We start from the raw sequence: 21849 nt of genomic DNA on the forward strand, positions 1-21849 counted from the left end.
GGAGCTTCTCGCAATCAAGGACGCCTTCACCGAATGGAGGCATTGGTTGATGGGGGCAAGACATGTGGTATCGGTGTACACGGACCATCGGAACCTACAGTTCATGACGGCCACTAGACACCTTTCTCCCAGGCAGCTGCGGTGGATGATCTTCTTTGCGGGGTTCAACTTCCGCATCACATATCGGCCGGGGACGGAAAACCGGAAGGCGGACGCCCTGTCCCGTCAATCTGCAGTTAAGGAACCATTGCCTGCAACCGAGCGTTCCATCATTTCCCTGAGGATGGTATTGGGGGTTATCCAACCGGATACTTTCCTGAGGGGAATAAAGAGAGGGATCAGGTCATTCGCATGGCGGAGGTGGCTCCTCAGTCACAGAGAATGGCAGCTGAAGGACGGGATACCCCTGAAGGGCAGGTGCCTATTGATACCCACGCCTAGGCTAAGGAAACAAGCATTCATCTGGTGCCATGACTCTCCATGCGCAGGTCATTTGGGCTTTGAAAAAACGGTGGCTAGCATGGGACGGCATTTCTGGAGGCCAACCATGAGAGTGGATGTCAGGAGGTGGGGACAGGAGTGTCCTACGTGTGCTACCATGAAGGCCGACCATGGCCGAACCCAAGGGCTCTTACATCCACTTCCGACCCCGGATAGACCATGGGATAGCATATCACTGGACTTCGTGGTGGGCCTACCGGTAGACCAGGGGATGACGGCAATACTGGTGGTGGTGGATTACTTGACGAAAATGGGGCACTTCATCCCCTGCAAGAGAGTCCCTACGGCCGGGGAATTGGCGTCACTACTCCTAAAGAATGTGGTACGACTGCATGGATTACCTGGGGTGATCGTGTCGGACCGGGGGTCGCAGTTTACTGCGCAATTCTGGAAGACTTGGTGCACTGCGCTGCATGTTAAGACCGCCCTGTCCACCAGCTACCACCCTCAAACGGACGGCCAAACCGAGCGCCTGAACCAAACGCTCAAACAGTATCTGCGATGTTTTGTGGACCAGGGCAGGGAAGAATGGGTCGACTTGCTATGGGTTGCAGAGATAGCCTATAACAACGCCACTCACAGCTCCACACAGTCATCTCCGTTCTATAGCAACTATGGCCAACATCCCAGGTTCTTGCCATTTCTACATCCGTTCAGAGAGGACAGGATTCCCGCCACAGCGGACAGGGTGGCACACATAAAAGACACGTTGATGCGCTCAAGGGCTGTCCTAATAGAGGCCAAGAGAAGATACAAGGCTGCGGCAGATAGGAAGAGAAGGCCCGGGCCACTGTACCGCACTGGAGACTACGTCTGGATATCCACAAGAAACATGAGGTTTCGAAAGAACAGTGTGTTCCATCCCAAGTACATGGGCCCCTATCGAATTACCAAGTGTATGGGTCCCGTGAACGTGAAGGTGTGCTTGCCCCAGTCATTGCGGATACACCCTGTCTTTCATGTATCATTGCTCAAACCAGCACCCTCCAAGCCGTCTGGGACACCTAGGCCGGTATGCGTGGAGTCGGAGGTGGAGTATGAAGTGTCGGGCATACGGGCGTCCAAATGGCGCAGGGGGAAGCTGTGGTACCTGGTTGCGTGGAAAGGCTATGGCCCGGAGGAGCATTCATGGGAACCGGCTGAAGGGGTTCATGCTCCGCGCTTGGTCTCCTTGTTCCATCGGCGTTTTCCTGCCAGCGCTGGACCCGTGGGGAGCCGCTGAGAGGGAGGATGTACTGTCAAGAATTCCTGTCATACAAGGGAAACACGCCCTTATGTAAACAGGAGAGCTGTTACATAACTCAAGGGAAACACGCCCTTATGTAAACAGGAGAGCTGTTACATAACTCAAGGGAAACACGCCCTTATGTAAACAGGAGAGCTGTTACATAACTCAAGGGAAACACGCCCTTATGTAAACAGGAGAGCTGTTACATAACTCAAGGAAAACACGCCCTATAAAGGGAGGAACCGGGAGGTACAAGGCTGTCGGATATTGTGTTTACACCGACGTACCTGCTTCGTGAAGAGCAGTGTTCCGGAGTGGTGCTCCAGTAAGGCAAGAACGGAGGTAGGTCGAGTCGTTACTCCCTGGGCCGTGTCTTGCCCCATCGTCACCTGTGAAGGACCCGGAAGCTCTACCGGTCAACCATTGAGCTTCGCTTTTTGACTCGGCTGAGTCCAAGCGCAGTGGCGCTTTTGCTGGTTGGAGTCGTAACTCCCAGCCCGACCAGAGACACAGGGACTGCCAGCTGTAACGCACACCAGGAGGTGTTTGCCGCGTTACAGACTCGGAAGTCCACAGGATCGATCGAGCGGCTGCTCTCGGTTCAGTCTTCTTGCTTGTGATTGGGGTATCGGTGACGCATCACCAGGAGGTGACTCCGCGTCCCGGTGCAGTCTGAGGAAGAGGTTGAGCGGCTGCTCCCTTCAGGTAGAGACCCCGGCTGGGTGTTTCCCTGACTCCTCGATTCTCCCCAACACTCTTCGTGCCCCTCACAGCCTACCGATTGGCATTGTCGGCCATTTCATTTCTGCCCTCTGTTGGCATACGCCGGGATCGGCGTATATGCAGAGGACGGTTAGGACCATCCGTGCTGTGGGCTGGTAACGTACTTAGCCTGGAGGATTCCAGTGACTATAACTTTTGTTTGTTCTTTGTATTTTATTTGCCTTCATTAAAAGAACTAACCCTTCACAAGTGGTTGCGTCCTCATTGTCGTGTCTGTTAAACGATCCTGAGACGTTCAGGGCGTTACAGGGAGATTGTCACCCGGGGGTGATAAAAAGTGTGAAGTTTGCACACCGACCGGTTATTACTAGAGATGCTGAGACAAAGATATTCACAGGAGGATGGTGTAGAGGACTCCGAGTGACAAACCCAGAGTGTGTTCCTGTGAATACAGGCTAGGCCACCACCTGACTTCAAAACTCTGTCTAGGCGAATTATGTCATGGGTAGGAGGTACTAGGAGGTCTAGGATAGGAGTGGAGGTGGGATTTAGCCAAGTTTCAGTGAGGATGATAATGTCTAACTCATTGTGTTGGATGAGGTCGAAGATATCAGAGGCGTGTTTACTGGCTGACCTGCAGTTGAGTAGCCCACATTTCAGTCGTACCAGATTATGGGGGGAAGGAGTCTGGGTGATATTCACTCTTGTGAGGTTGTCATTATTGATTGTTCTAAGGATGTGAGGGCTTCTCTGTTCGGGTTAGAATGGATGGTTTGTATTTGTCCCGGAGAGATCGTGTTGGCGTAGATAATAGGCGAGTAAGAGTTGAGTAGGCCATTGACATCAGTAGACGCCAGGTAGGCCTTCGATCTTCTGGGGTGGGATGGGGCATTAGGTAGGGGTGTGGTTTTTGGGACAGAGTGGGGGGAAGCTGGCCCATCAGATCTTTAACCCTAGGGTGGGTTCTGGATAGGTTCGCAGAGGTGAGGAAGGAGCTGATTAAGGGGAGATGATCAATTGAGAGGGCTTTCAAGTCATGTAGTTCAACATTGAGAAGGTGCAACTGTAAAGAAATATCGTCCAGGCGCGCTACCAAGTTTGAGTGTTGGGAGAGGGGTGAAGGATGAGTTAGGAAATCGGGTGGAGAAGGGGGGGCCTCGATGTAAGTCCCTGTGGTCCAAGGTGGTGGAGTGTGGTTCCAGAGAAGGGAGTTGATCGTTAGGGACTTGCGGTGCTCTATGGTCTTTGGATAGCGGGGTAGGTAAATTATCAAGGGAGGAATGGTCGTTGAGCTGTGATTCAGGTATGGTCCAGACAGAGTTGACTGGATTTGTCCGATCATGGTCCACGGAGGACATATGCCGGGTCAATGGCCTAGAGGGTGGTGTGGAGAAAGGGATGAGGGAAGGGCGGTCCTTTGTTGAGAGCAATGGCAGAGGGTCACTAGGGAAACTCTTGGCTTGAGGAACAATTGGAGTCGGATTGGAGAGCTGTGCGCAGAGCGAACCAGAAATGTCACTCACCTTCGGGGTCTAGAGGGATGGGACAAGACACCAGGGGACAGACCCTCTGTACGGTCAGTTAAAGGCGAAGCATGATTTAAATAGAGTGAATGTTTTTTCCCTCCCAAAACTAGTTTTTAGCTTGTTTCACTGACACCTTGTTCAGATCAAATTATTTGTTTTGGCGAATAGGGCAAAAGTTATACGTGTGCAGCGTGAAGCAGTTCTGGAATTGCATGCTGTGCATTAGTCCACCATCTAGTGGTTGGGTCCATATCTCATAATGTCACCCATTTGACTGTTTAAAAAGCCACTTAAGCATGCACTAACTGATCCATGCCATATATGAAACCACTCCTGATTTTTTTGAGAGACTCAAGATATTTGTCACAAAATTATGTAATTTTAGCTTTTTTCCTCTTAAACCCTTCAACGTAATGCAAGTTAATGGGAAACTAACCTACCTATATTTTTGAGCGATTCTTCCTTTAGCTTTTCCCTAATGTTGGTATGTATGCTATCTATACATATTTCTCAACACACCCTCATTTGGAGGGTTTGACCCTACTTCAACCCATCTTCATTCTCAGAACAAACAAAATGCCCCCCACATACAGCAAAGGGACCACTGGCCCTGAAACTCTTTCTCACTGTTCCAAAAAATGCTTTGTGTATGATAATTTCAAAGGGGTCAACCTTTAAAAAGCAGTCAGTCTCACCCTCACTGGAGACTAGGGTTGCACCCTTTTTGAAAGAAAAATACCAACCATTTGTTGTAGAGTGTGCAAAGGCCTGGACATGATACTAAATAGCACTATAAATGAAATCACGTGTATTCATTTGTAACATGACTTTCCTGTCTGTATTTACTTGATTAGTAAGGGATCGTTAATGCAACTCTAGAAAACTTTTTAAAGCGTTTTCTATTTATATTTGCTTTTTGAAGTACGTACAGATAAGGGATAAAAAAAATACCGGCTTTTGGTGTTTTGCTTGTTTTTGTGTCTGCCGGGACATTAAAATACCATGGTGCCGGTAGAAAACCAGCTAAGTACAACCATACTGGAGACTGAAAGGTTGAGAGGTATTTATGTATGTTTCAGCTGACAGGGCTTGGTATTGTGTAACGTGCTAATTCTTCCAGCAATAGTCAGAGTGGCGATGCGGGTGAAAGTCCAACAAAGCCTCATTAACAAGCGAATGGTCTTTTAAAGACCTGTGAAGTTCCCGGGGGCGCTGTGTGTGTGCCCGGGAAGCTGTTTCAGCCCAGGCTGCCACACACGGATGGTGGGGGGGGGTGGGGGGGGGGGGGGGAGGTGTTGGTGTATACACTAGCAACCTGCCAGGCCGGTGCACAACACTTGCATCACCCTCTCTCTGTCTGCCATTGCGCTCCATGAAGAAAAAAACGTGCATTTGGGTTTCAAATGTCCGATCCTGCAGCAGCACACTTCCAAAGCCCATACATTACAATAACCCGATTCAAGGCCCCATTCTCCCGATTTTTTCTAAAAAATCTCCCACTTTGCTCTTCTGAAATGTTGGCATGTATGTACTCAATAATACATTAATAAAAAAAAAACACTTTAATTTATAAGATTAAGCGAGACCTGGTGGCTGTGTCAGTGATTGTTTTCTTTCCTTCCTTCAGTTGATTATATAGTTTGTAAAAAAAAAAAGAAATATTGTGTATTTATTTAAATAAACTATTATTGCATCGTCGTTTCAAACAAGAATTAACAAATACATTGCAAGTTTAAAACGTGCGCTTTTCGCAGTTACTGCGGACAGTTGAGTTCGGTGGGAAAACTACCGCTCTTATTCCAGCAGGATGTCGTATTTGGGTGCTTCCACTGTTCCGTCATTTCGGGAAAGTTAGCTCTCTAGTTGTTAATTACAGTTCAAGAAGCACTTCAATAGGACGTCGCTCCCTCTGCCATGGAGGCGCGTTTGTTGTCATTCTAGCAGTGGCTCTGATTGGACACTAATGCTCAAATTACATGAGCTCCAATATTCGCCGTTCTCAGGATTTTGTTCCTCCCGGAAGAAGACGCAGTTTTGTGGTTCGAGACTGGCTGGAATGAGTTCGCCATACGTTTTTATGGTCCAGAAGCCCGCCCCATCTTAGCTCATTGCCAGTGTGTTCGATGCAAAAGCTGTACAATCCAGCATCCTGTTCTGGGAAGCGCACATGCACACGCTGTGCCCGATAGGGGTGTTTAATTGTCTTGCCGGAGTGGAGCTTGTACACCGGCTACGCTCACCCGTGCTGTCCGCTGACAGGTCGGCGGTGCTCTGGCTTGTTGCAAGAATTCTTGTAAATGTTCACCCTCTGTCTGCGTCTCTCTCTATTTCTAACAGCAGCTCCGTTAATCACCGAATCTAGCGTCAAGGGCCACGTCGACCCAGAGCGATGTCAGATCTGGGGACCCGGCTTACGGGCAGAGGCTGTCCTCCCGGCACGGCATTTTTATATCCAGGCTGTGGATGCAGAAGGGCAAAAGTAAGTAAAAAAAAACATTGTCTCTAATGCACGCGAGAAGATAAATTAGATCGAGCCATGTTGTCAACCCAGTTTAATGCATACAGAAAAGAGGGCGGGTCTGTGTGAACCAATACACAGACACCCTTGTTCTTTGTAAGATTATAGCACATTTCCTTGAAATCGATACAATGTTGCAAAACGACTTTGAATAAGAAGAACATTCCAAACTGTCTCCCTTTACATATGTATTCATAGATAGCGAATAGTGCCCTTCATAACGTGCACAATCAACTGTTCTCAACAACTCTCCTTTACAAAGTTCTCTCTAACGACCTCGAGCAAAGTAAACCCTCCTGTACGGTGTCATTGACTAGAGTGCGTATGCAAACTGTTGGCTTAGCAAGGATCGGCGTCAGTGGTCGAAGTGGGCGGGAACGGAGGGGCACGGCGTGCCCCTACTTATTTAATTTAGCAAAGTCCGTTCCCCTACTTCTTCATTTCAAAAATGCGTCCTGGGACGGCAGGAATGCTCTGAGCTTAAAAAAAAAAAACTACAGGATCATCCAGGCCGGTGCTGCATAGCGAGAAAGGCCTCTGCAGCTGCCAGGACCCCCTCCCCCTTCCCCACTGTATCTGTGGGCAGAGGCCTGCCCAGCAGCACTGTAGGAGCCGAGGTGCAATGGAGGAGCAATCAATCAGCACAAAAACCCGGCTACCTCTGATGGGCCCGGCTGTGCGGTGATTTACACCTCATTTAGTGAGGAGGCCACCCACCTGCCCTCACTGTGACCAATACAATGGACACATTAGGACGCATTGGCGGCCCCGCCCTTGACCTCATCTGCCCTTTATTTTCCAGCTCACCCAGACTGACGATGCCACACGGAAAGGAAGAGGACTTCATGTGGAATTCTGTGGCAGACTGTGCTCAAACATTGGCGCTTTTTAAAACAAGCATTTGCAATGCAATAGGTCTCGCATTTACGTGGGTCAGAGCTATTGACATAGCAAATAACAATGCCTTTTATTTTTGTTTTAGTTTTTAAAACATAAATAAAAGGCAATCATTTATAATGCCGATAGCTTAAACTCGCGTAAACGCGAGACCTATTGCATTGCAAATGCTTGTTCTTTATTATTACGTAACAGAACACTTTTAAATACTTACGTTTTAGATGTGTGCTGTAAAAGCATCTCATATGTTTGATTTAATGGACTATAAAACTATTCCGCGGAGCCTATTACATTTTGCCACAAATGCAAGTCACTGCAGAGATGCAGCTGCACGTCTTACGGTTAATGAGCGAGGCGCTATAAGACTGCACTCGCCCTCTGTGGTCTGAACATGTCTTGGGTGGTCTGTTACATATTAGCAACAGCCGCACGTGCTGCCTCTGTGAGCCTTTAGGAAGTGTCGATAGCCATGTTTGTTCCCTTTTGTCTCCTCATCACCGTGCAGTGAATTCACTCGTGAGTGCACGGCACTAATGGATGCCGTGCAGTGAATTCACCCATGAGTGCACCGCTCTGATGGATTCCGTGCAGTGAATTTACCTGTGAGTGCATGGCTCTGGTCTATTCCATGCAGTGAATTCACTTGTGAGTGCACGGCTCTGGTGGTTTCTGTGCAGTGAATTCACCTGTGAGTGCACACTCTGGTGGATTCTATACAGTAAATTCACCCATGAGAGAATGGCTCTGGTTTATTCCATGCAGTGAATTCACCTGTGAGTGCACGGCTCTGGTGGATTTCCCGCAGTGAATTCACCTGTAAGTGCACCGCTCTGATGGATTCCGTGCAGTAAATTCACCCCTGAGTGCACGGCTCTGATCAATGTCGTGCAGTGAATTCAGCCGTGAGTGTACTGCTCTGGTCTATTTCATGCAGTGAATTCACCTGTGAGTGCACGACTCTGGTGGATTCCCCGCAGTGAATGCACCCGTGAGTGCACCGCTCCGATGGATTCCGTGCAGTGAATTCACCTGTGAGTGCACTGCTCTGGTATATTTTGTGCACTGAATTCACCTGCGAGTGCACGCTCTGGTGGATTCTGTGCAGTAAATTCACCCATGAGTGCACGGCTCTGATCGATGCTGTGCAGTGAATTCACCCGTGAGTGTACTGCTCTGGTCTATTCCATGCACTGAATTCCCTGTGAGTGAACGGCTCCAGTGGATTCCGTGCAGTGAATTAACCCATGAGTGCACCGCTCTGATGGATTCCGTGCAGTTAATTCACCCGTGAGTGCACGGCTCTGATGGATTCCGTGCAGTGAATTTACTTGTGAGTGCACAGCTCTGGTCTATTCCATGCAGTGAATTCACTCATGAGTGCATGGCTCTGGTGGATTCCGTGCAGTGAATTCACCTGTGAGTGCACGCTCCGGTGGATTCTGTGCAGTAAATTCACCTGTGAGTGCGCGCCTCTGGTCTATTCCATGCAGTGAATTCACCTGTGAGTGCACGACTCTGGTGGTTCCCCCGTAGTGAATTCACCTGTGAGTGCACCGCTCTGATGGATGCAACTGTAAGAGTATTGAACAGCAGCCTATGAAAACAAATACAGATTCGGACTGTTGAGATCTAGTTACATTGATATGCCCATCATGGAGTGTATGCTGAACCCCTAGCTGGAGGAAAGGTTAGTTTGTCACAGCTCTCACGTTCTGCTTATCTACCAGAACAGCAGTGACTTTGTCACTGAGGTCACAGGACCCTTGAGGCCAGTCCGCCTCACACATTGGTGCCTCCATTGGCCTTGTTCCAGTGGTATTAATGCAACTCACCAGGGATTGGCAATGCAGGATTTGCATGCACACCAGGCTAAGGGGCATGTTTACAAGGGCCTTGCGTCATGCTTGCACCATGGAATGTGGTAAATGCACGTCACAAATCTGCAAATCATATTTATGAAGCCACGCAAAGCCACTTTGCATGGCTTTGAATGGTTTCATAAATATGGAGTAAATCAACACAGCGCAAATTGCTGCTTTGACTTACTCTGCACAAGGGAGGCATTGCAGTGGGTGTTCCCACTCAACTCTCACGTTTTTTATGCATTCCCAGATTTACAAGGACTTGTAAACCTGGGACTGATTCAAAATCCGACGCCTCCCCAAGGGAGGCACAACAAGGAGAAAAATCTTTATTTCTCCCTGTTTTCCTCTTTCTATATGTGCAGCACTCATACAAAGAAGAAAAAGCCTCCCAGGTTTGCTTTTGTGCACAAAAACAAGGCTGCATGCAATGGAGGCACCCTTGCACCATGGTGCAAGGGTGCCTGCGTTGGCGCTAGGCTGACGAAACGGCACCAGCACACTTGGAAAGGGCAGGAATGCACCGTATTGGATAAAGACGGTGCATTTCTGCCCTTTCCCTGTGACGCAGGGCAGCACAGCAAATTAACTTGATGCGTTGCACCACCATTCCCGTAAATATGTCCCTAAATTCTCAAACTTCACGGTGTCTCTTTGCTTCAAGCAGCAAGCACTTTTAACATGTGCTGCCTGCTTTTGGGCCGCTGCAATTACGCAGCAATGGAGGGCAAAATTATGTTGCAGTGTTGACTAAATTATGCAGCAAAGAAAGACTGCAGCTTAATGTGGTACATTTTCTGATACTATGTTATTTTGAAATTTTTACACATACTAACAGTCTCTGTAAAGCTTTCGCCTCATTAATAGCAGCCCTGAGAACGTGACCAGTCAACCTTTGTAAAGGGCCCTCCACTTCACAGCAACACAAGTCACGTTGTTTTGATCCATTTGAGATGCAAACAAATTTTTAGGTAAAACCATCAGCTTATGAAGCAGATGGTGCTTTATGTGGCAAACACGGCAGAGTTATAATTATGTGGAAAACATTTGCAAACTAGGATATTTTGCCATTCATGTTTGAACTTCTCTCATGCAGTCTCTGGTGGGTGGTATTCCTATACACCTACAGTGCTCATGGAGAGACAAAGGAGGAAGGTGCCTAATAGTGATTGCAGAGGGTAGTAGCCTGTAGGGGAGAAAATAACTGATTGAAATAATCTGAGGACCACTACCTATTTTTGACTCTACCAATGTTTGAGTCTCATAATTTCAGAATTTATGCATTTGCAATTCTGATAGCTATCTAACTTGAGTGGTAATTACACAAACTACTCATAAAATAGTTGTATCTCATTCATCTGATACTGCTAAAAGCATCTGCAAAACCAACAGGTCTGGGTTGTTTTAGAGTGGTAGGTCTAGATACAATAACAGGAAACTAAGAGGCATCTAATGCTGGCTTCATGACATGTTGCTTGAAGCATGTAAAAACACATGAATACAATTTTGCATTGACTGTGGGGCACAGAATGATGTCATCAACAGTGCTCCCCAACACGTGGGGCTTCCTGTCATCGAATCTAAAGCCAAATGTTATGTTCAGAAATGGTTAGAAAAAGGGAGGAGAAGTGCTAATGAAAGAAACTGCATAACTCGGAAACAAATGGCTTATGATTCCATCTATATGCGTATTTGGGACATTCTGTGATTGAATACGTATCCCACATTGTAAATGAATTTTAATGTCAAAAACTCATCTATTAAACCTCAAATAAACGTGTATCTATTGGTTGCATTAAATAACATCATAAGCTGTAACTCGTCAGTGAAATGACAAACATACTAAAAAATTGGGATGTTTTGCTCTTTTTTTAGCCACACCTCTGACTCCGCCCACTGACCCAATCCTCGGAATATTCCCGCCCCCTGATGCCACGCCCACAGTTCCCCTACTTTTTTTTTCCCACTTCGACCACTGATCGGCGTCCATATACGTTCAGTCGTGTGACACACTAGTGACATGCTGTAGCGCACCTTTAAGGCAGATGCTTTGAAAGTACTCCCTATAATAGGATATGCTATATGGCAATGAGCAGACGCTCAAGTATTGCCAAAGCTTATCTACAGCATATTTAATAATAGTTTAAGGACCTCGTTTGCACATTAAATAGAAAATGAAAGGCGAGGAAAGAGCATTAGTTTTCTACTGTACAGAGTAAATATATTGTAATGGTACTTATATAGCCCCTACTACCCCTGACAAGACGTTTAAGCACTTTTACGGCAAGTAGCACACTATTCCGGACCCCAAGGTTAGTGGTTAACCATTAGTCATGTGCTGTCAAGAAAAAAGTTGCATGCATTTACTTCAGTTACTTTGTGATATATTATATATATATATTTTTTATTTTTTATTTTGCAGAGTTTTATATAGTGCAAGCTTTACCCGAATCGGGTATTAGAGCACTTTACATTGCACCAGTTGCATTACATAAGGACACATTCATTTTTGTTAGGCACGGGGAGAATAAGTGATTTGCCCAGAATCACAGGATGTTTAGCATCATTGCCAAGACTCAAACCCAGCTCCCCAGATTCGAGGTCGACCACCCTAGCCGTTAGGCCAACATATATATATATATATATATATCAGTTAGGTGTGATCATTAGTGCTATGTGGTTTCAGTTGAATGGTTGGGTGAGATAAATAGATAGCCTGGTGGAGATTTGGTAACGTTGGGTTTCAGGGATAGGATTTTAAAGAGGCGAGGTTGTGATCTATGAAATGAGCTGGCAGTCAATTGCCATTACTTTTGCTTCGAAGCAAATCGAAATATCTGATTTGGTTGCTTAGTTGCTCATTAACAAACAATAAATGAAAATGTAAGGAATTTTGATCCGCACTCATATGCAAAATACAAGTCCATCCAATTTGTGTGTTTTTAGATTGTTCTTTATTTTCATATCCTTTCTTCTAGTAGCCAACGCGTTTCGTCCTGTTTAAGGACTTCTTCAGGGCTCAGCAGATGAGTACCAGCTCTCTTAAAGACTAGACGTACGATTTAATAATACCATCGAATATGGCTTAAGAAAGAAAAGCGAGGTAAAACCAGCGTATTGAAAATCATTCAAATACTGATAAGAAAATCATCTGCTATCTGAACAATCTAAAAACACACAAATTGGATGGACTTGTATTTTGCATATGAGTGCGGATCAAAATTCCTTATATTGCTTTGAGTGAAAGTTTTCTTCCACTTTTTGGGAAGCGGAGGGGTCTTGCTTCTCTGATCCTTGCACCATACATTTACTGACATTCCCGAGACAGGGATAAGTGCTGTACCTATATCCTAGACCTCTTTTGTAAATCCTTTAATAAATGAAAATGTGTCTGAAAAGAAAAACCTAGTTAAAGGTGTTTGCTTAGGATATGGCCATACTATTCAAATTTGAAGGTTAACCTCAGTTTGTAGAACTGTTAACATGGTGAAACAACATTTCTTCATCCAGACAAGTATGCTATTAAATGTTAGACCATTTTATTTAAAATACAAATTCAGGGTTTCCCACTACAGGAGAGCTTGCTGTAAAAACTATCTAATTAATTAAACTTTTTCTTTGTGGTCCATATAACTGTAGTGTCATACATACTGTCATACATATACTTGTTTTGTGCTCATTGCTAAAATATTCAAGAAGGATAAGCTTAAGACATATGTTTTTTGCATGTCAAGTTATTTCAATAATTGCTGCTATTTAATTGATTTGTAACCCAGACACTGGAAATTCGTTTTTATAACTTCTGCATTTTAAAAAAAACTTCTAGTGTTACGACTTTAATATAAGTTGATGTTTTGTTGACTGTCATTCGAAATATTATTGTGTAGCTCTGTGAAGCTTTACAAAGAATAAATAAATATAACTTAGCATTTGTAAGTGAAGTTTAAGTTCAAGTTTATTTCTGATTACGGAACTCTGAAGAGGTCCACATAAATCACAAAACCACCAACACAATACAAAAGATTTTGTTTTGAAGATAAAATTGACTCAGCAAAAATATTCCTCTCCAACAAGAGATCAGAGAATCCTAAACGGAACCTAGCAATAAAAGGGTCTTCAAATAAAAAAAAAAAATAGGTGCATTTCGTACAGTCCACAATTTTAAAGTGTCCTTCGCGCCATTAGTGAAAACTTTTATAAAATAAATAAGATAGGATAGTTTATAAACCATTAAATACCATCACAAGATAAAAAGTAAAATCGCCCACACAAAACAAATGTTAGCAGCTACTCGCTACATATCTAATGTACCTTAATATAAATTTAAAAAACATGTAAGAAGAAAGTAAAAAAATTCTATGACAGAACATGTCGTTAGGGGGGTCATAAAGAGAGTCTATTACTGCTGAGGCCGAAAGAATAGATAGCTGTAGACATATTGATCTCATCTATTTTCGTCGGCACAATAACAAAGCTGGGCAAATAAATAATACACGATTAACATCTTGGAGGGCGTTATTGCACAGATTACAGATCAGTAATGAACAATACCATTTCGCCAGTAAAGGATTTAAAGGGAGCATACCCTGCCTCAATAGTAACCAAAAGCGCCACACTCGGTGTGGCAAATCCCAAGAAATATAAGCCTGTACTTTATTTATCAAGCAGGAGTCAATACCCGGATGGTTACCCATCTTTAAAATACAAGCTTCCCTATCCCTAGAGAAACTTAAATCACAAGTGGCCTGTTTCAGGATGACCCTGAATTGATACTGGTATAAAGTAAAGAACAAGGACTGGTCTAATTGCAGCAAATCAATCGCAGTCATAACATTTCTAAACATTAATGACTGTGCTTTTAAACCTTCTAAAAAATGTTGTTGAAGCCAAAACCTAAGTGTACCATAATCACTTTTTGCCAAACCTAAGACCCAACGCACTACCCCAGCGAGAGCCTGTGCCCAGGTATTTCTCAATTAAATTTCTAGCCTGAGGGCAGCAGCAGAGGATGCCGAATTAAATGAGGCTAGACTTCTTAGAATTCGGCCTTCCGCTGCATTTAAAAAGCCCCATTTCCCTATATCAATGAATTCTGCACCATACAGCAAGGAGGCAGGGATTTTTGCACGAAAGACCTCCAACACAAGCACTTTTATAAGTCACCGATTTTCATTTTAAACTCTTGAAATAATTTCTCTTTGCTTCATATTTTATAAACGGTTATTGCTATTATCTATAAGACATTTATCTGAGAAAAGAAATATGATGAGTGGAGTTCTGTACACATGATAGACCTCTTGGCCCAATGCATTATGCAGTTTAAATATTTTTCGTTTAGTTTACAATGGTTTGAAGATGTGTGGCACTATCTCTTTGAGGTGGACACTGCCCAGTTTCAGTGATTTTGAAGTGATGGGGAATATTTGTGGTGCAGCACCACATGAATGCCCATATACGTGAGTTACCACTGGTAATGGAGAACTTGGGTGACCAGTTCTTAAATGGCCGCGTCATCCTTCAGGCTGTAGAAATCTGACAGTCTAAGGCCTTAAGCAGCAGAGCTTCCCCTTAAGATAGACTTGCCCTATTGCATAAGTGATTAAATGATTGACTGATGTAATTATTAAATATTCCATGGATCATACAACAATTCCTAGGATTATTATTATTTTTGTTGGTTTGAGTTGGGCAGCAAATCAGATTCTTAAATAGTGCCTGCGCCACTCTTTTCAACTCACTAACCAGACAACTCTAACACTAACTCACCTCTCTACTGTGTACTGTGTTGTGACAAATAATGTCATTTGAGAAGTTAGAAGTGTTGTTATGAATGCTATAATTTCACATGCTATAAGTGATGTAGTATGCAAGGGTATAAATAGTGCATGGAAAAGGCATTATTTATAGTTAATGTAGTGTGGGGAGTGAGGTGACGACTGTGTTCAGAGGTGCGTGACTTATAGTAATTTGAAGATGGTGCGTAAATTATAAATTGAAGTTATAATTATTACTTTACAATTTTTAATGTTTGTGTATTTTAAGTTGGGTTTGTATAGGAAGAATACATGAGGTATTTCTAACTATAAATGATCTTTAACCTTTGTGTTTTTTCATTGAATGTTTATGGTTTTTAGATTTTTAATAAATATGTGTTTCAAATCGCAGTGTGGAGTGTCATTGATTGTAGTGTCATAAAGTGGAGTGTTTTACATCACACTGAAGGAGAGTGTTGTACAATCTAGTGACACAGTGGAGTATTGTAGAGTAGAATAGAGTGTAGTGTAGTGATGTAGCATACAGTGGAGTAAAGTGTTACACAGTGGCGTGGTTTGTCATATTGTGGAGTATCGTGAGAGGAGCGGCGTGTTGTACAGTGTAGTGGTGCGTCGAACAATAGAACTGAGTGTTGTACAGTGAGTGTCGTCGACTGGAGTGTAATGAAATTGAGTGTGGTGGAGTGTCATTGAGTAGAGTGGCATAGAGTGTAGCAGAGTGTTGTAGAGTGTAGTGGCTTAGAGTGGAGTTATTGGAGGAGAGTGTCAAATAGTTCAGTGTTCTCAAGTTTAGTGTCGTTCAGCAGAGTGACTTAGAGTCTCGTACAGTGGAGTACTATTATTTGTGAGAACATAGTGCATGGTAGAGTGGTGAGATATAGTTAGTGTTGTCTGGTTAGTAGTTGAAAAGAGTGTGTAACGAGGTTTGCTACTTATAATAATTTAAAGGTGGTGGATAAATTGAAAATGAAAGTTAGAACTATAACTTTGGAATTTTTGTAAGTTTGTGTAGTATAAACATGGTTTGTATAGGGGAAATGAGTTTTCCTAACTAAGCTTTAACCTTTCGTTTTTCTATTGAATTGCAATGGTTTAAAACATTTTTTATAATAAAAATGTGTGTCAAATCGTAGAGTTCAGTGCCGCAACTGGAGAGTTATGTGGAGTATTGTAGAGTGGAGGAGAGTGTTGTAAAGTCTATTGTCATAGACTGGATGGAGTATTGTAGATTGGAATCAACTGGAGTAGAGTGTAGTAGTGTATCATACAGTCTAGGAAAGTGTTATATAGTGCATTGGCATTGTGTCTCATATAATGGAGTTCAGTATTGTAGACTGGAGCAGAGTGGGGTTCGGTAGCATACAAAGAGTTGCATACAGTAGACTAGAGTATCGTAGAGTGGTAGTGTTGTACAGTGGAGTGATGGGGTATAGACAGGAGTAAAGTGTCGGAGAGTGGCATACAGTGTAGTAAAGTGGAGTTACATACAGTACAGTAATGTGTGAAACAGTGGCACTGCATAGAGTGGATTGTTGTATAGTAGTATAGACTTAGGTAAAGTCTCGTACAGTGGAGTAGAATCGAGTGGTGTAACATAGTGTGGGGGTAAAGTACAATGGAGTATATTGGTGTGTGGAAGAGTGGCATGGAGTGTACTAGCGTAGCATAAGTAGTAAACTGTTGTAAATTGGAGTAGGATCTCTTTCAGGAGAGCGGAGTGCTGTGTCAAATAGAAAAGTGTCATAAACTGGAATAGAGTGTGGTACATTGGAGTGTACGGGCATAGAGTGGAGTATAAAGTTGGAAAGTGGAGTATACGAGGATAGAGTGGAGTTGAATGTAGAGTGCCATGAAGTGTGGGAGACTTTTATAGAGTGAAGGAGAGTGTCGTACAATGGAGCAGTGTACAGTGGAGTGGTGTACACTGTAGTGGTCTAAAGTGGATTACCTTAAATTGGAGTAGCGTTCAGTGGAATACTGTACAGCAGAGTGTAGAAGTGTAGAGTGCAGTGGTGTACAGTGGAGTGGAATAGAGTGGAGTAGGGCACAGTGGATAGGTGTACATTGGGGTGGTATACATTGAACTGTTATAAAATGGAGTGGCATCTCATACACTAGAGTGGAGTGCTGTGTTGGAAAGTGTTGTAGTAGAAAGTATATGCACATAGAGTCAAGTGCAAATTTGGACAGTGGAGTGTACGGGGATAGAGTGGAGTACAGGCTAGTAGAGTGGCATAGAGTGTAGTAGAATTTTGTATAGTGAAGGAGAGTACACTGGAGTAGCGTTCAGTGAGGTGGCATAAAGTGGAATAGTGTAGAATGGAGTGGCATACAGTGGAGAGGCGTAGAGTGTAATACCATATAGTGTAATAGCATACAGTGAAGTTGCATAAGGTGTAATAGCGTATAGTGTAGTAGCGTACAGTGAAGTGGTTCAGACTGAAGTGGTGTGTTGTGGGTTGCGGTAGTGTGTAATAGCACACAGTGGAGTGACTTATAGTGGGATGGAGTGGAATACCATACAGTAGAGGGGCACTGATTGAATTTGTGTACAGTGTAATAGTGTAGAATTGAGTGGCATACAGTAGAATAGCATAAAGTGGAGTATAGTTGGCTGGCATAGAGTGGTATAGTGTAGAGTCGAGTGTTGTACAGTGGAGTGGTGTAGCCTGGAGTAGTTGCAGTGAAGTGGGGTAGAGTGAAGTAGCATATAGTGTAGTGGAGTAGAGTGGAGTGGTGTTAGTAATAATAAAAATAATAATAAAGAACAAACAGTCCCGCTCAGACAGGCTGTGAGTTAGTAAAAATAAAAATAGTAAGGAATTTGACCGGACCAAATAGTTTGTTGATTAAGACAAGGCTGTCATCTTATACCGGCCGTATATGTCCATAAGGTTGGGAAGGCGATCTAGCCACAGTCTCAGCCCTCTGCCATCTGAACTGACTAATTGGAGTTACTAAAGGTATGTACAGCCATTATGTCGTGGCTTTCTTGATGAAGGCGTGGAGTACATTGAAATGCACATAGTTGATTTTGACCACATGTTTGCGTCAATGAGTCAAGAATTTGAGCCACATTTCCTGCTATTTATATGATCAGTTGTTTTCAGCTGTACCTTAAAGTGATTATTTTGTACGTTCACCCTGAGGAGTATGTTTTATAATAACTTTGTTGTGCTTTTGTTCACCGACTATATTTTTTTTTTAGTATGACTACCTGCATGGAGGTATGATGGATGTGATGTGTTTTTATTAAAATTAAATCGTCCTTCAACCCTAGAAACATGTATTACATGATATTGAATCATATTTATTGTATTATTTGTATCAATCAATAAACTAGTTGTTTCTTATATGCATGTTCTCTTGGCCCATATATATTTGTCTATCTTGAGTTCTTTAATTATTTAGTTGCCAAGGGTTCCTCCTGTACAATTGTAGTGTGAAGTGGCGTCCAATAAACTAGCGTAGATGGAGTATGATTGAGTGGAGTAGCATATAGTGGAGTGGCATAGAGTGGAGTGGTGTACAGTAGAGTGACGTAGACTGGAATAGCTCATAGTGGTGTAGCGTACAGTGTAGTGGCATACAGTGAAGTGGTGTATCCTGTAATGGGGTAGAGTGTACTAGCATACAGTGGAGTGGAGTTCAATGGAATAGCGTAGAATGGAGTGGAGTAAAGTGGAGTGGCAAACACTGGGTTGATATACAGTGGAGTGGAATGGCGTAGAGTGAAATAGCATATACTGGAGTAGCATATAGCAGAGTGGAGTAGTGTAGAATGAAGAGGCATAGCGTGAAGTTGCATGTAGTGTGGAGTGTTGTACAGCGGAGTGGCATAGAGTGTAATAGTGTCTAGTGAAGTAGTATACAGTGGAGTGGCTTATAATGGAGTGGGATAGACTGGAGTGGCGTGCAGTGGCATGGGGTAGAGTGTAATAGCATAGTGGAGTGTCGTGCATTGTAGTGTGGTCCATTTGAACAGCGTAGAATGCAGTGGCATAGAGTGGAGTATTACCATACAGTGAAGTAGCGTACTGTGGACTAGCGTAAAGTGTAGTTTTGTAGAGTGGAGTGGCAAACAGTGGAATCGAGTAGAGCTTAGTGGCGCACAGTAGAATGGTGTAGGGTGGAATAGCGTATAGTGGAGTAGTGTCCAGTGGAGTGTCGTACAGTGAAGTGTTGTTGAATGGAGTGGCATACCTTGGCATGGCGTACAGTAGAGCCTCGTACAAAGAAAAGGCATAGAGTGGGAAAGCATATAGTGGAGTTGCTACAGTGGCATGGTATGGATATATGTGAAATTTTGCAGCCGCGTATATTATGGTGGGCAGAGTAACGCAAAACAGCGAATTGAGCTGCCTTGCTTTTCTCCAGATTTACCATTCCACGCAGTGCCACACATGGTGGCCTTGCATTCCTTTGTAAATCTGACTTAATTATTGCATTGCCCATGCAACACCATGTGTGACGCAAGAGTACCTTAATCCAGTAATACTCCTAGGCCTTAGTTATAGTTGGTGCCATGGTATACTGTAATAACTTTGTAGTATACCGTGGTACATGGCGATGACAAGTCAATATATATAATTGGCGAATGGCTGTTTTTAGAGAATGAAAAGGCAGCTATATTGTTTTTACTACACTTTGGGTGTGGTCACTATTAGGGCCTTAGATATAGGTAAGTCGTAGGTCCCTACCTATTACCACTTTATTAAGTGGAAATTGGGAAATGTATCTACATTTTTAAATATATTTTAAAATAAGTTTACGGCCATGTACCATGGAAGTTTCACAAAATGACAGATCTCACTAAGTTTAAATGCCTTATAACTTAAAATATACTTACCCTACTTAACTGCAGTCCCCAAAAAGCACCATTTCTGCACCATAAGGTATATTCCTACCAAATTTAACGGAAATCCATTAAGCTGTTTTCGTGCTACGTCAAATAAATAGTCTATGAAAAATTAATTGGCGGAAAGACGCGTTTTGGGAACCCCTTTTATCTTTCACCCCCTTAACGAATCACCACAAACATTTACATAATCTCAAATTGTTGCAAAAACTATAGGTCTGGAAGGTTTTGTAGTGATTCGTCAAGCACGTGAAAAGTTATCAGGGAGATAATATCTGAGAATTTCCTATCTTTGGGGATGCTCACTATAACTACAGAGTGGCAATCAGATTTAATGTGATTTCTTTCTTTTTATCTGTCTTTTTTGTTATGCTTGTTTTTATTGTTTTACATAATCATCTGATCATAAATGTGTCTTTTTGTTGTTCATGTAGTAATTCTGAAACCTTTTACATGTGGAGTCTAGTTTTTTGGGGGGGCTTATGATGGCCAAAGTAAATGAAAGGTAATCATTGTTATTGGAGAAATTATAGTTCCCTGAGCACACTCAATACATATTAACTTCAATTTATAGTTCGTGAAAGTTAATTTTTGAGTCACAAGTTTGTGTGTTTACAGATGAGAACCATATCCGATCTTCATCTTCTGTTTTGTTCCCTTGGATGCAACTCTGTGATACTTTTGTTTCCTCTAATTGTTTCAACCATTGTATGTTTACGCAGGATATACCTCACCGCCTATCGAAAAGTTGAATCATTGTTATTGTTATAAAAATTGAGATTATTATTTGTTTCTTAGTGGCCAATTATCATGTCCTCTAAATAGTAGTTTGTGTGGCTCACTGCTAGGTCATTTTTTCATTTTGTTGCATGGGTTGCATAAGAAAGATGGTTTTTGTTGGCTTGTAACCTTATAACTTAAAAAAATCTTACTCTACTTACCTGCTGTACCCAAAAGAATCATCTTCGCACCTTAATAGCTAATGCTGCTAAATTTCAGCAAACTCCAACTGGCCTTTTTCGCGCTATGCAAAATACAAAAGTCTATGTAAAATGCATTGGATTTGAAGCCCGTTTTAGGACCCTCCTTTTTTTTTTCTTTGCACCCCTTTGACCAAATGTCGCAGAACTTTCAGTCCTCTGACAATAAAACAGGTACAACAGGTCTGCAACGTTTTGCGGGTTTACGTCAAACGGGTGCAAAGTTATTAAGGGACAAAAATCTAAAAAATCTCTATCCCTGGTGACCCTAACTATAAATACAGAGTGATGTATAACATCTCTATCAAATCAATACCCTTTCAAGCATAGTGGGTCTGAATTCAACTGAAGAGCGATGCAGGCAGAAACCTAGGAACACCACATACACTATTTTAGTGAGTAGATAGGGGACATCCAGGAACAGTGTGGCCCAAACCCAAGGAATGCTAACAAACACACCAGTAGTGGGTCTGAAGTAAACCCAGGAGCAATTGCCGCACAACCTTTGGAACACTACAGACACCAGAGTAGTGACTAGTTGCGTGGTGGAGTTCAAGAAATACTAATGAACAGAACTATAATGGGCCTAATTGATTCACCTGGAGTGGAGAGGAGGGACATCAAGCACTTCCACTGACCCCAATAATAGTGGTTAGATAGTCTGTCCGGAACTGGTGGAGTTGGACTCTAAAGAATACCACAGACTTCACATCATTTGCGCTATAGGATCCACCCAGGTGCAGAGGAGACAGAATTCACAAAACAGGATGTCTCTTGGTGCCCAGTTAATAAGCAGCAATCAGTTATCCTTTGTATATAACGTTACAGAGAGATCCTATTCACTGACGCTGTTCCTTGATGAATATCCATGACAGAGGATGTACCTGTATCCCGAAGAGTGGGAAGAAAGAACACTAGCAGCACATTTGCTACTCAGCATGGCTGAAAGTTACTGAAATCCCAGAATCGCAGGATACTGAGT

The 21849-nt window shown here is 43.2% G+C and overlaps 1 protein-coding gene across 1 annotated transcript in view; it reads left to right on the forward strand.

The window, feature by feature from the left end:
• Positions 1-5872: 5872 nt before the first annotated feature.
• The window catches only part of POGLUT2 (protein O-glucosyltransferase 2), a 142994-nt gene continuing 127017 nt past the window's right edge, over positions 5873-21849 (forward strand). The window contains exon 1 of the mRNA XM_085622099.1: positions 5873-6457. Coding sequence (XP_085478225.1) covers positions 6276-6457 — 182 coding nt within the window. The 5' untranslated portion in view covers positions 5873-6275. The remainder of the gene's footprint in view (positions 6458-21849) is intronic.

Source organism: Triturus cristatus, chromosome 8, assembly GCF_964204655.1.
Source record: "Triturus cristatus chromosome 8, aTriCri1.1, whole genome shotgun sequence".
NCBI classification, from domain to species: domain Eukaryota; kingdom Metazoa; phylum Chordata; class Amphibia; order Caudata; family Salamandridae; genus Triturus; species Triturus cristatus.